Raw genomic sequence first — 12,901 nt, forward strand, 5'->3', positions numbered from 1 at the left:
CCCCGGTGCTGTGTTGAAACGCTTCCGCGTTTCTGGCTGATGCGCTTGGTCGTGAGCAGACTCAAGCTGGTCTCCGTGTTACTGAAGAACACGAACACAAAATATTACACGCAGCGCAATGTTTACACAAACACACTTCCTTGGATGGCTGAGTAACGGGAAACACCCGCAGCAGATGGGTGAGGGTGAGCACCACCACCAGTGATGGAGAACCCTCCCCATGTAACCAGGAACTCCCCGTGGGTTTAATTCACCAAAAGGCTTCCCGTGGTTCACTCGATCTAAAGCCAGTCAACCTGTGGCTTTAGAAGCATCAATTAAACACGAGAACTGATGGATTCTAATTTGTGTTGTACAGTTATTTCCTTTTTAACCTTAATTTATATTTTATTCCTTCCTAGTTAAATTTACCCTTTTTAATTTTTCATATTTATTTCCTATCTCATTCATAGCCTTTTCCTTTTTTGTTTTCTTTAGGTCACGAGCAGTTGTCCAAGCATTTCACTACATATCGTACTGTGTATGACTGTGTACGTGACAAATAAAATTTGATTTGAATTTGATTTTTGGGCCTGCACAAGTTTCCTTGTATACACTGTCAGTACCATCCTTTCACTTGATGCCAAACTGATTTTCCAGGGAAGAGATACACACTTATCTAGATCCTTAGATAAAATCCTGGCCTATAATTATCCACCCAGCTCACTTTTCCAGTTTTGACCAAAATACAGACATTTAGTGTGGGAGAATGTCATGGATCACAGATCCAGTGAAACAGAGGGCTGAAACAGGAGCTAGCCTTAAACTAGCATGTCTCAGATTTTCCTGTGATCCAAACCACAGGCCTTACTATCAAATACTTTATGAATGGCTTCATATACCTCACGTGTCAATACACTCATAGGTCCATTGTTGTACAGTGTAGTGTAATGTTGTCTCCATAGTGCTGCAGTATTATCTTCCCCAGAAACCGTGCAGAGTACAGATGGTTTGCAGTTGTTAACAGCATTTACCTCTTTCCCAAAATCTACATTTTCCCATGGATCCATCGGAGCAGAGACGGGGATCAGACCACCAACGTCCTGATTAGTAGGCGACATGCCACCCCTGTGCTTACATTGGACATCAAGCAGTTTACCACCTTCATGCAGAGCAGCCACTGTATCATCATATGGAACAAAGTTTATGTGAAGGCTGAAGATGCTGATGTTGGACATCCTGCACAAAACCGATTCTTTAGGCAAACAAATGTTGTTTAGATGTTTATTTGTATTATTATAAAAACCAAGAAGTCCTCTTCACTAAATGCTCTAATCTTACACTGGCAGCAGTGTGTTATTAGTGACATGATTATTTGGAGTTGTTGCTGGCAGTTGTTCCACATTTACAGTAAAACCCACAGGTATATGGTCTGACACAGCTACCCTAGATTTGCAGTCATGTTTTCTAATCCTGCATGACCCTCAGCTGTACTGATGCAATGATCCAGCCATGATGAAGTATAACAAGCTCCAGCCTACTGAGACAATCCTCGTCATTTTCACAAGTTTCATAAGGAGGACAACCAAACTTTTGTTATTCTGTGTATATTGTACACCAGTCTGCATCCAGCCTAATGGGCTTATCGCAGCCCTGGTATTCTGCCTCTGACTACAGCTGTGCTGAGACCAGCTGTTGATTCCTCCACTCCCCAAAATTTGGGCTCAAGGTAGTTAATTCTTGGTTAAGTCACTGTGTCTCCTGTAAATATAAAACGTCACATTGCGTTACAACAACACATCAAGCTTTGTGCCCTGCACTCTGTCCCAAACGCAGGCCACCACAGTTAGTTACACACAGTAGCTGTGGACACCAGGGGACACAATTATCTGCGCTGCTGGATGCACTGTGTTTGACCTCACACATCCGGGCCTGCGTGGTTCATGACAATGCCGGCCAGATCCGTTTCAGGCCAGAGTTCAGGACTGTGCTCCGTATATTGACAACTTTCTGGCAGGTGGCATTCTGTCAATGCAGAGAAAGCGTTTCTGCATCTACATCTGGGGAAGTCTTGTGCTGAACACGCTAATTTAGTCTTTACAGTTTTTATAGTACTGCCAATGAGAGATACACTTCCAGGCCTCTTGTTGCCTCCAGCAGTAACAGTGTGCAATCCCAAACCTGAAACAAGCTTCTCCATGGCCCAAGTTTGACTTCATGTTATTTATGTTCATAATCGAGCCGCTATGTTTATTCTAGAAATGGCACAATACCACTTTTTTATGTCCGATACCGATATCATAAATTTGGATACCAATACTGATATGAATCCGATATAGTGTGTTTTTTAATCAATAAAACTGTTTTTTAATATCTTGCTGCATTTTGTATAAGTTCATACTCAAGTTTAAAAAAAACCCACTAAAGCTATTCTGTTATACCTGTATGTAAAAAACACACTGCACCCAAAATATTTCATAGTTCAGCAAAACTGATGAATCTAATAAACTTAAACCTGCTCAATCCTCCCTATTCTGGTGTTTTAAAGAGTAAGCAACCTAATAGGGTTGCAGCCTCGCCTCTGTCAGTGCGCCCCAGGGCCGCTGTGGCTACAATGTAGCTGCCATCACCAATTCAATTCAATTTCAATTCAATTTTATTTATATAGCGCCAAATCACAACATAAGTCGCCTCAAGGCGCTTCATAGATACAGAGAAAAAAAACCCAACAATCATATGACCCCCTATGAGCAAGCACTTTGGCAACAGTGGGAAGGAAAAACTCCCTTTTAACAGGAAGAAACCTCCGGCAGAACCAGGCTCAGGGAGGGGCGGGGCCATCTGCTGCGACCGGTTGGGGTGAGAGAAGGAAGACAGGATGCTGTGGAAGTGTGTGAATGTGTGGATGATTGTGTATAGTGTATAGCGCTTTGGGGTCCTTAGGTCCTTAGGACCAAGTAAAGCGCTATACACTATACAGACCATTTACCATTTACTCCCAGCAAAAAAAAAAACTAAATAGGGAACCACCCCCCACCTCATGATGCTTAATTGACGTAATCAACTTTAATTTGATGCAGTGCGGAAAAAAAATGCACAGAAATCAATTATTTTTCAAATCAAATCACTTTTATTGTCACATCACATGTGCAGGTACATTGGTACAGCACATGTGAGTGAAATTCTTGTGTGCGAGCTTCACAAGCAACAGAGTTGTGCAAAATACAAGAATGTAAACAAGCAAAATACAAGAATGGCTACATCTGAAACTAATAAATATATGTACAATATATAATAGTATATGCATTTCTGGATGTGTATACTAAATATTTTTCTACGTGTGTGTGTGTGTGTGTGTGTGTGTGTGTGTGTGTGTGTGTGTGTGTGTGTGTGTGTGTGTGTGTGTACACATATTTTACAAATTAAATAGAGTAAACAATGAATAGAATATATAAAATAAATAAAATAAAATATACAGAGTGAGACATGTGCAAAACAGTGGCATTACTGTACAGTATGGAGTGCATAATGTTGAAGTTCCAGTAGTGAAGCTGAGGTGTCTATGACGTGTTCAGCAGTCTGATGGCCTGGTGGAAGAAGCTGTCGCTCAGTCTGCTGGTACGGGACCGGATGCTGCAGAACCTCCTTCCTGATGGAAGCAGTCTGAACAGTTTATGGCTGGGGTGACTGGAGTCCTTGATGATCCTCCCCGCTTTCCTCAGGCAGCGCTTCCTGTAGATGTCTTGGAGGGAGGGAAGCTCACCTCCAATTATCCGTTCAGAGCACCACACTACTCGCTGGAGAGCTTTGCAGTTGTAGGCGGTGCTGTTGCCATACCAGGTGGTGATGCATCCGGTGAGGATGCTCTCAATGGCACAGTGATAGAAGGTCCTGAGGATGCGGGGGCTCATGCCGAATCTTTTCAGTCTCCTGAGAAAGAAGAGGCGCTGCTGCGCCTTCTTCACTGTTTTGTTTGTGTGTACTGACCACGTAAGATCCTCAGCCAGATGTACACCAAGGAACCGGAAGCTGCTCACTCTCTCCACAGCAGCGCCGCTGATGGTGATGGGGGTGTGTACTTCTCTGCACCTCCGGAAGTCCACTATCAACTCCTTTGTCTTTGCGACGTTGAGGGTGAGATGGTTGTCTTGACACCAGTGGGTCAGGGCGCTGACCTCCTCCCTGTAAGCCGTCTCATCACCGTTGGTGATAAGACCCACCACTGTAGTGTCGTCCGCAAACTTCACAATGATGTTGGAGCTGTTAGTGGCTGTGCAGTCGTAGGTGTAGAGTGAGTACAGGAGAGGGCTCAGTACACACCCCTGTGGAGCACCAGTGTTCAGTGTGATGGGGGATGAGGTGATGCTGCCCAGTCTGACCACCTGGCGTCTGTCAGACAGGAAGCTAAGGATCCAGCTGCAGAGGGAGCTGCTCAGTCCTAGATCCTGCAGTTTCCTGTCCAGCTTCGAGGGAACGATGGTATTGAATGCTGAGCTGTAATCTACAAACAGCATTCTCACATACGTGTCTCTCTTCTCCAGGTGTGACAGGGCAGTGTGTAGTGTCAGGGCTATGGCATCATCAGTGGACCTGTTGTGGCGGTATGCAAACTGTAGAGGGTCCAGTGAGTCGGGTAGTGCAGAGCAGATGAAGTCCCTGACCAGCTTCTCGAAGCATTTGCTTACGATGGGGGTCAGGGCTACAGGTCGCCAGTCGTTCAATGAGGAGATGGTGGAGGATTTGGGTGCAGGGACGATGGTGGCCATTTTGAAGCAGGCTGGGACTACAGACAGAGAGAGGGAAAGGTTGAAGATGTGCGTGAACACTCCAGCCAGCTGAGCCGCGCATGACTTGAGGACGCGGCCGGGAATCCCGTCCGGACCTGTAGCTTTGCGTGCGTTCACCTTCCTGAAGCACCTCCGCACATCCTCCTCAGACACAGTGTGCGCACTGACATCATCCGCGGTGCGCACACTGTCCGGTCTCATGGTGTTCGCTGTGTCGAATCTAGCGTAGAATACGTTTAGATCCTCACACAGAGAGGCCGTGGTCTGCGGTGTGCTGGTTTTCCCTCTAAAGTCTGTGATCGTGTTTAGTCCCTGCCACATACTCCGAGGGTTGTCAAACTGTTGCTCCACCCTGTCCCTGTACTCACGTTTGGCTGCTTTGATCGTCTTCCGGAGTTGGTAATGTGCGTGTTTGTAGTCCGATGTGTTCGCGGAGGCAAAGGCGGTGCTCCGTGCCGCCAGTGCCGCGTGAACATCTCCGTTAATCCAAGGTTTTTCTGTTTTTCTACAATATTTAAATAGATTCAACATCTTTCTTCAACAGAACTGCAGACTGCACAAATGGTACCTTCCCAAAGGAAAAAGTAGTATAGCTTACTAGGGTATATTAGACTTAACAGTTACTATATACAGTAATGGACTTCTATACATTTTACATCAGATTAAAACTTTGGGTGTAAGATTCAGATAATTATTTATTAAAAGCTCGACATTTTAAATGAGAATAAGAAAGAAAAGTATGTCTTTGTGGCCCCTTTTCCCTGTTCATGCCCTATCGGCCCCCCTGGCTAAACTTTGCTAGATCCGCCCCTGCACAGTTACCAGCCGTCAGCTGTAGAAAAAGATCCTCAAGTAGAAAGTAATAATAAATACATTCTAACAACAGCTGATCAAGCTTAAACGTGCTGCTGTTGTTCAGCCGCTGGTTTCCTCTTTCTGGTGCAAAGTGGGCCAAAAACAAACAAGAGAGACGGACTCGCGACAGAAAAGCCGATCAGCTGATCATTGATCAGTTTCATGATTGAAGTAGCAGCAGGGGAGAGAGAGAGAGAGAGAGAGAGAGAGAGAGAGAGAGGTAGTCGCTCCATATATTGGTTGTTAAGCTTAACGCAGGAATGCTTTACAAACATTCAGAGATGAACTTACACACTTGCTTTACTTCTCTCGGGGATCACTTCCTCGGAGATGAAATGCTGGTTGGCGAGGCTCCAAATGCTCAACCAGACACCAACAGGTCCGGCACACCACAGCCGCTCTATCCCATGACGCATACTGCTCCAACGTGCTACGGTTATGAGCAGTGGCGTGTCTAGAAAATTTTTGTTGGGGGGGCCAGGTAGGGGCACAGATTTGGAGAAGGGTGGCAGATTTAATTGGCAGATAATGTTTAAAAAAAAAATTCTACCAACCCTTAACCATAATTCAATAATCCTATAAACCTAATAACCAAATGCACTTTTAACTCTTATTAGAATGAGATTTTAACCACTACGGTGCAAAGTTTTTAGATACTGCGTTGATAAAGTACAAGAGATACAATCAGTGCTTTGTCAGTGTTTACTCAGCATTCAAGGACATCAATATTTGCATAGTATTTTTACTGACATATAGTGCACATATGTTTTGGGCAAAAACATTTTTGAAAATTAAAATACGAACATTTGTAACAAACAATTGACAAATTAGCCAATGCAAAACTTTATCTGCCTGTTAAAAAAAGAAGATAATCTTCTCACAAACTGGTGTTTGATTTTGAAACAGGAAAAAAGTGGAGAAACAAATGAAAAGACTAACATTTGAATAAAACCTGAAAGCAAGTAAATACTTTCTATGCTGCCTTATGGTAAACTTTGGTAATATTGATAAAGAACAACACTGGCTGATGATAAAATACATTCAGCTGGCATGGTGACACTGCCAGTATAACCTGCAGGGCTGGACTGGGACAGAAAATCGGGCATTTTTACTACAGACTGACCCACCAGGTAGTAAAGCCATAAAGACTTTGACTGAAAACAAACCCTGTTGTGACAGTGATGTACAGTCTTGTTGGTATATGTATGATTTCTATACATTTTACGTCAGATAAAAACTTTGGTTGTAAGATTTAGATAATTATTTAATAAAAGCTAGATATTTTAAATGAGAATAAGAAAGAAAAGTATTTCTTTGTGCCCCACCTCTCCCTGTTAATGCCCTACCTGGCCCCCTGGCAAAACTTTGCTAGACCCGCCCCTGCACAGTTACCAGCTGTCAGCTACATAAAAAAGGATCCTGGTGTTATTTGTCTCTCAGAAACAGTTCATAACTTCCCTTCAACTCATCCATGTCACCTAAAAGGTAAACCTGTTTCTCCATCACCTGTTCAGCTCTGATGGTTCAGTAAGGACATCTCCTGGTTTCATCTTCATGTTTCCCTCTCACCACATATCTAAACAGACATCATGACCAGCAGCTTTACAGCTGTGGCTCCAGCAAACATCAGCTGATACTAGAAATTAATATTAAATACATTCTAACAACAGCTGATCAAGCTTAAACGTGCTGCTGTTGTTTAGCGCGACATCCGCTGGTTTCCTCTTTCTGGCGCAAAGTGGGCGATAAATAAACAAGAGAGACGATCAGCTGATCACTGATCAGTTTCATGATTGAAGTAGCAACAGGAGAGGGAGGGGGAGAGAACGAGAGAAGAAGAGGCAGCTGTGCAGCGTTACGACAGAATAACTCCAGCTTTGTGTCTTTTTTCCATTCTAGCTAAAGTCCGGGACAAACTGCGTCTCTTCTCAGCTCAATACGAAACGCGTAATATTTTCTCTGAATGAGGGACCATTCCATTTTTTTAAGGAGTCGTTGGAAACTCTACTAACTAACCTTATGAATAAAATAAAGTTCACTATCAGTAACATCATAGCACCCACCCAGCTGTATAAAAACTCCGTCAAACTGGCTAGAACGCAGTACGAGTTATTGCAACTGACAGTAAAAAGTCAGCAACATGAAAATAAACTCCACCTAAACTTAGTTCATATCTGACCCAGATAGACTGCAGCTCATAACTTCTTACCTGAAGTTCAGTTCACCTGACACTCGGACTGGCGGCTGCTTCGGGGCTCTCCTCCTGCCTCCCCTTCCCTCATCCACCTGTTGCCTCTGTGGAAGCCCCGTCATAGCCACCACCAAACAACGGAGTTATTTCTACACATCGACCTGCATCTGGCCAATCCACCACCTCTCATTGTTCATGCCATTACAAAAAAAATAAAAAATAAGTCACGGGGCATGTGCCCGGTATGCCCGATGGCCAGTCCAGCTATGTTAACCTGCAACCAAATCTGCAGCTCCATACAGCAATGTTACGACTTAGATTATATCTTATAACTCATAACTCTTATGTTAGCTGCCCTCAGTAGCATACTGTCTGAAATATTCCACAGCTGCAATAATTCTTTAAGTGTTATTTTTTCCTTGGTATTCTAATTTCACCGAAGTTTACTAAACTCAACAAACTTAATATTACTTACCGGGACATTTATTCTGTCCTCATTTTCTTTCACCGAAAAATTGTTTCCTGCAGTGCCATCTTTCGCGCTTGGCTCTCCTACCTTTGCTAACGTGATGCACATAGCGCAGAAGCGATGCTGCATTCACTTACACTCGGATATCTGAGCGTCACCGTGAAAACATAATCGGATATTTGATTGAATTTTATTGTTTTGCCTTTGGGGTGGCACCTGGGGTGGCCAGTCTGGTTTGGGGGGTGGCCTGTGCCCCCCCAGGCCACCCCGCTGGACACGCCATTGGTTATGAGCCGAGTTACGCCGTGTCGCAAGTTTTGTGAGGTGTTTTTTTTTTATATTTAAAGGATCGTATTACATTTTTTATTTCTCTCCGATATCCGATCCAGTAATGTAGGTCAGTATCAGACTGATACCGATACGTAATATCAGATCGGTCCATCTCTAGTTTATACTGGTTTGACTGCAGCTTCTACACAGTGACAGACGTGTTTCTGACATTTTACAGGTCCAGTTTAAATTCCTGCACTTGTGTTTCCAGCACAGAGGCTTCACAGCCTGTTCAAAGCCTTCCAGGACTCCTTCAGTGCTTACAGCCTTGCAGCTTTCAGAACGTGAACATGAAAACGAAAGTGAGAGGGGAAAGAGAAAGCAATGACGTCATCGCTGCACAGACGTTTCACGGTTTCTGTTTTGCGTTTGTGAACCAATCAGAACACTTCTGGTTGGTTTTAATAACAATAATAACAATAAAAATATTAATAATGACAATGATATGAAGAGAGTCAGTCTACGGTCAGGTTCTTCTCTCTCACCATATCCGCTGATTTCAGGTGTGCTGTGATTATTTCTCTGGAAGTAAAATAAAGTGAAATGTGAGTGACAGGAACACGTTTTTACACGAGTCCGATGTCGTCCTCTCGTCCAAACGCTGAAAACTAACCAGTCTTCAATGTTCCGAGCGCACCTTCAGCACCTGCAAGACCCACCAATCAGCGCCCTGCCTCGCTCACCAGTTTGCAGGTACTTTTTCCCAAGAGGGAAAATGAAAGACGGACTTTTTCCCCAATATTTCTGTTTCCTGTTTGTAAAATAAAAGCTTGAACTCTGCTGGCAGCATGGACACGCACTCTCAGCACCGCACAGGATCTTCATCGTCTTCATCATGGTCACCTGGGGCCTGCTCTTCGTCCTCTGTGGCGCCCTGACCCCTGCCCTCTGCTGTGATTGGCTCACGCACTACAAGCAACCGAGCAAAGAAGCCCGGGGCCTCCTCACTCTCATGGTGAGTACAGCACTGACTCCAGGTCCTTAAATTGGTCTTTAAAACATTCCAGGACTCCTTAGACTGTTACAAAGAGACAGTTCCGGGGTCCTTTAAAAGTTTCCAGGATCCTTGAAGACATTTCAAGAGTGATGAAATTATCCCAGGACATCATTAAGTTAAAGAGATAAAGAGATTCCTGCTGTAAGAAGATCATTTGTAACCTTCACTATAGCTGTTTCTGTGCTGTTATGGGCTCTGAAACCTGACTGGAATAAGCCCTTCCTCTGCAGACGTGATGAATATTCAAGACAAAGTTTACTGACAGCTGAAACGATGCATTCAGAGCCTGTAGGACATTTGTAAACATCACAGGTCACATGTTTAGCGTGTAGACTGAAGGGGTGTCCAAATTCATGGGCTGCATCCTCCTGAGGACCCGGCCTTCGCGGTCTACGTGGCCTGGGTCCTCAGAAGGTCGAGTAGGCCAGTCGTGAGCGGCTGTGAAATGTGACGCTCGAGCCTTCAGATCTGCGTCACCGCTGTCTGGGTGGAGTTAATAATCTCGGCTGTCTGCTCCTTGCTATCTAAAATATAACAGGACACTGGTGTAAACTCTCGACCGTCTCACACTCCTGTTTAATCAGTTTCTGTTTGACGTTTATTCAGCTGTGTGGAAACTAGAACTTTGATCTCAGCCAAACTGATTTACTCACAAACAAATGAAACACTGAAAAAAGCCAAACAATAACATTTATAAGTTATCTAAGTGACTCATATATCATGCTTAACCTGAGTAGTTAAGACCGCAGGGGGGTTGAAAAAGATGTTTGGGTGGAGTTAGCTGTTATCGCCCCGGCTAGCTATCGAGCTAGTGGGTAAAAGACGTCTCTCCAAATATGTGATATCTTGATAAACCGAGCAGATATTTGGAGTTTAATATCTTAGAAGCTTATTTTGTGACCCTGTTTTTTTCTCCATACAGGTGACCCAGGTGTTTTGTTTGTTTGTTTGTTTGTTTGTTTGTTTGTTTCTTCCCCCCCTTCTCACCGTCTCTTCTCCCCTTTGGTTTTCTTTCTCTCCCTCTCTTTCTTTCATTCTCTCTCCCTGTCCTATCCCCCAGTCATGTCTGTCCTGTTTGTAGCAACTGAAAATAAAATAAATTAATAATTATAATAAAGGTCAATCAAATGGACCAATATGGCAAGGCCATGATGATCCACTTGGTAAAATAAATCCACTTGGCATCTTTCTTGGCCTTAAGACAACAATTCTGATGGCTAAAGATCCAAACGGGACACAAAAAAAAAAAAAAAAGAATTTGGACAGCCTTCTGCGCGTCGCTATGACGCAATCGGTCTACAAATGCGGCCTCAGGAGGATGCAGCCCATGAATTTGGACACCCCCTGAATGTGGGGACGTCAACAACACGTCACGATTGGCAACAGCTCAGAGCGATGTGGTGAAATGAAGCGCTGTCTCTCTGTTTCAGGGCGATCAGCTGACTGAACAGCACTCTTCAGTTCATCCGGTTCGATTCCCAAAACATCTCTACAAGCAAATAAAAAACTCTGAGGTAGGTCACATGACTACATCGATGACATCACATCTGTTTGTCAATCAGACGCCTGCAGCTCACCTCTCTCTCTCTCTCTTCAGGTGGACTCAAAGCTGGTTTTCATCAGAGACAGTCTGCAGCTTATTTTCTGTCTGTATCGCCATGACAACCTGTCAGCCGCTCCCTGGGGCGCCGACAAGACGGAGGGCTTCCTGACGGTCATCCACAGACAGATCATGGAACTGAGCGTGTGTGTGAGTGGACACGCCCACTTCACTGCTTTCAGCCTACTCACAGGAGCAAACATGCACCCACACCCACTCTCCTTCACCTCCTCCCAGAGCCTCCTCTTCATCAGTGCTTCACCTCCTTTCACCTCCTCCCACACCAACACTTCACCTCCTTTCCGAGCCTCAGTCTGAACTGTTCTTTGTCTCCAGGTTTCGACCAACAGTCCAGCCAACAGCAGACTGAGGAGCTACTACAGGACTCTGGCCAACAGTACTCTGTCTTGCTCTGTAAGTACAAGTACTGTAGTACTCGTTGTATTATTGTGTGTAGTGACAGTGGTAATAAGTGTAGTACTGTGTGTACAGGGCTGCAGTACTGCGTCATGGCAGCTGCTCAGGAAGGAAACCAAACTGCGCCTGGAACAGCTGGAGCTGCTCGTGGCCTCCATCAGAGTTCCTGCTGCTGCCAGCAGGAGGCGCTCTGCAGCAACGCAACAGCAACGCAACACTGACACAATATCTGAAGACTGTCTCTGATGTTCCCCTCTCTATTTATTTATTTATGTATTTATTCAGATTATTTATGTATTTATTTGAAATATTTATTTATTTATTTTTCTACATATTTCATCAAACACTGTTTGTTTGTTTGTTTGTTTGTTTGTTACTTCAGAGTAACTCAGTGCTTTAAGTACAGAAACTTTGTCTTCCAAATATTTCTGTCGTGCATTTTAGTCACTCTGAATTTTTACTTTAGATTGGTCTTATTTATTTATTTTTTTGTATTAACATTTCATATGCTTTACTTTTTTTTAAATAAGTTACTGAAATAAATTCTGTCTCATTTAAAATGAGCTGCATTCATTGGTTGTAGGGAGGAAGAACTCCTTTTTAACAGGAAGAGACCTCCATCAGTAGCATGCTCATGGAGGGGTGCTCTCTGATGGGATGGAGAATGCAAAGAAGCATTCACGAACAATAAAACAATGATCTTTACTCTTAATCGCACCTTTCTCCTCTCCTCCTTCCCCTTATCTTCCCTGCTTAGCCTCTTGTGTCCTTGTCTTGTCTTGTGTGCATTACTTTCCCTGGAACAGTCTCTCACTGTCGTTCTCTAAAACCTAAAAGAGAATTATGGATTTGATCAACTGGTCTCTGAATGCTATTGACACCCTTTTCTCAACGAGAAGTCTGGGCTCAGGTGAGGAAACCAAACTGCGCCTGGAACCCACTTCGGGTGTTATCGGTAACATTGCTGCTAATAACGCCCACTGAATGGACCAATAGCATCCCAAGTGGGTGAGTCTCTCCCCTAACTTACTTCTAAAGATCTGGGGTCCCATGTCATGCTTGGTAACAGCGGACCACCCAAGTCTCACCCTTAACCCCCAACATCGAAATGTGCTCAGGGCACTCGAGACGGCTCTCAACGTTTGTTTCATCCCATACGTCCAGTTAGGGAACAACAAGAATGCGATTTTAAAATGGCCCATAAAGGTGAAGTTTTATCTGCAGTTAAACTATTAAGAAACAGACATACGAGGTGGAACCAAAGAGAGTTCATTTT

General features: G+C 44.0%; 1 protein-coding gene across 1 annotated transcript; it reads left to right on the forward strand.

Moving 5' to 3' along the window:
• Positions 1-9,446: 9,446 nt before the first annotated feature.
• Positions 9,447-11,906, forward strand: LOC146712128 (interferon a3-like). The gene is made up of 5 exons (XM_085455498.1): positions 9,447-9,566; positions 11,039-11,122; positions 11,206-11,358; positions 11,545-11,622; positions 11,701-11,906. The coding sequence occupies exons 1-5, from the start codon at positions 9,447-9,449 to the stop codon at positions 11,869-11,871; spliced, it is 606 nt and encodes a 201-aa protein (XP_085311624.1). The 3' UTR covers positions 11,872-11,906.
• The last annotated feature ends 995 nt before the right edge of the window (positions 11,907-12,901 follow it).

This window comes from Copadichromis virginalis, linkage group LG4, assembly GCF_057382275.1.
Source record: "Copadichromis virginalis isolate Kocher_CV1m ecotype Utaka linkage group LG4, C_Virginalis_male_GT1.1, whole genome shotgun sequence".
In the NCBI taxonomy this organism is placed as follows: domain Eukaryota; kingdom Metazoa; phylum Chordata; class Actinopteri; order Cichliformes; family Cichlidae; genus Copadichromis; species Copadichromis virginalis.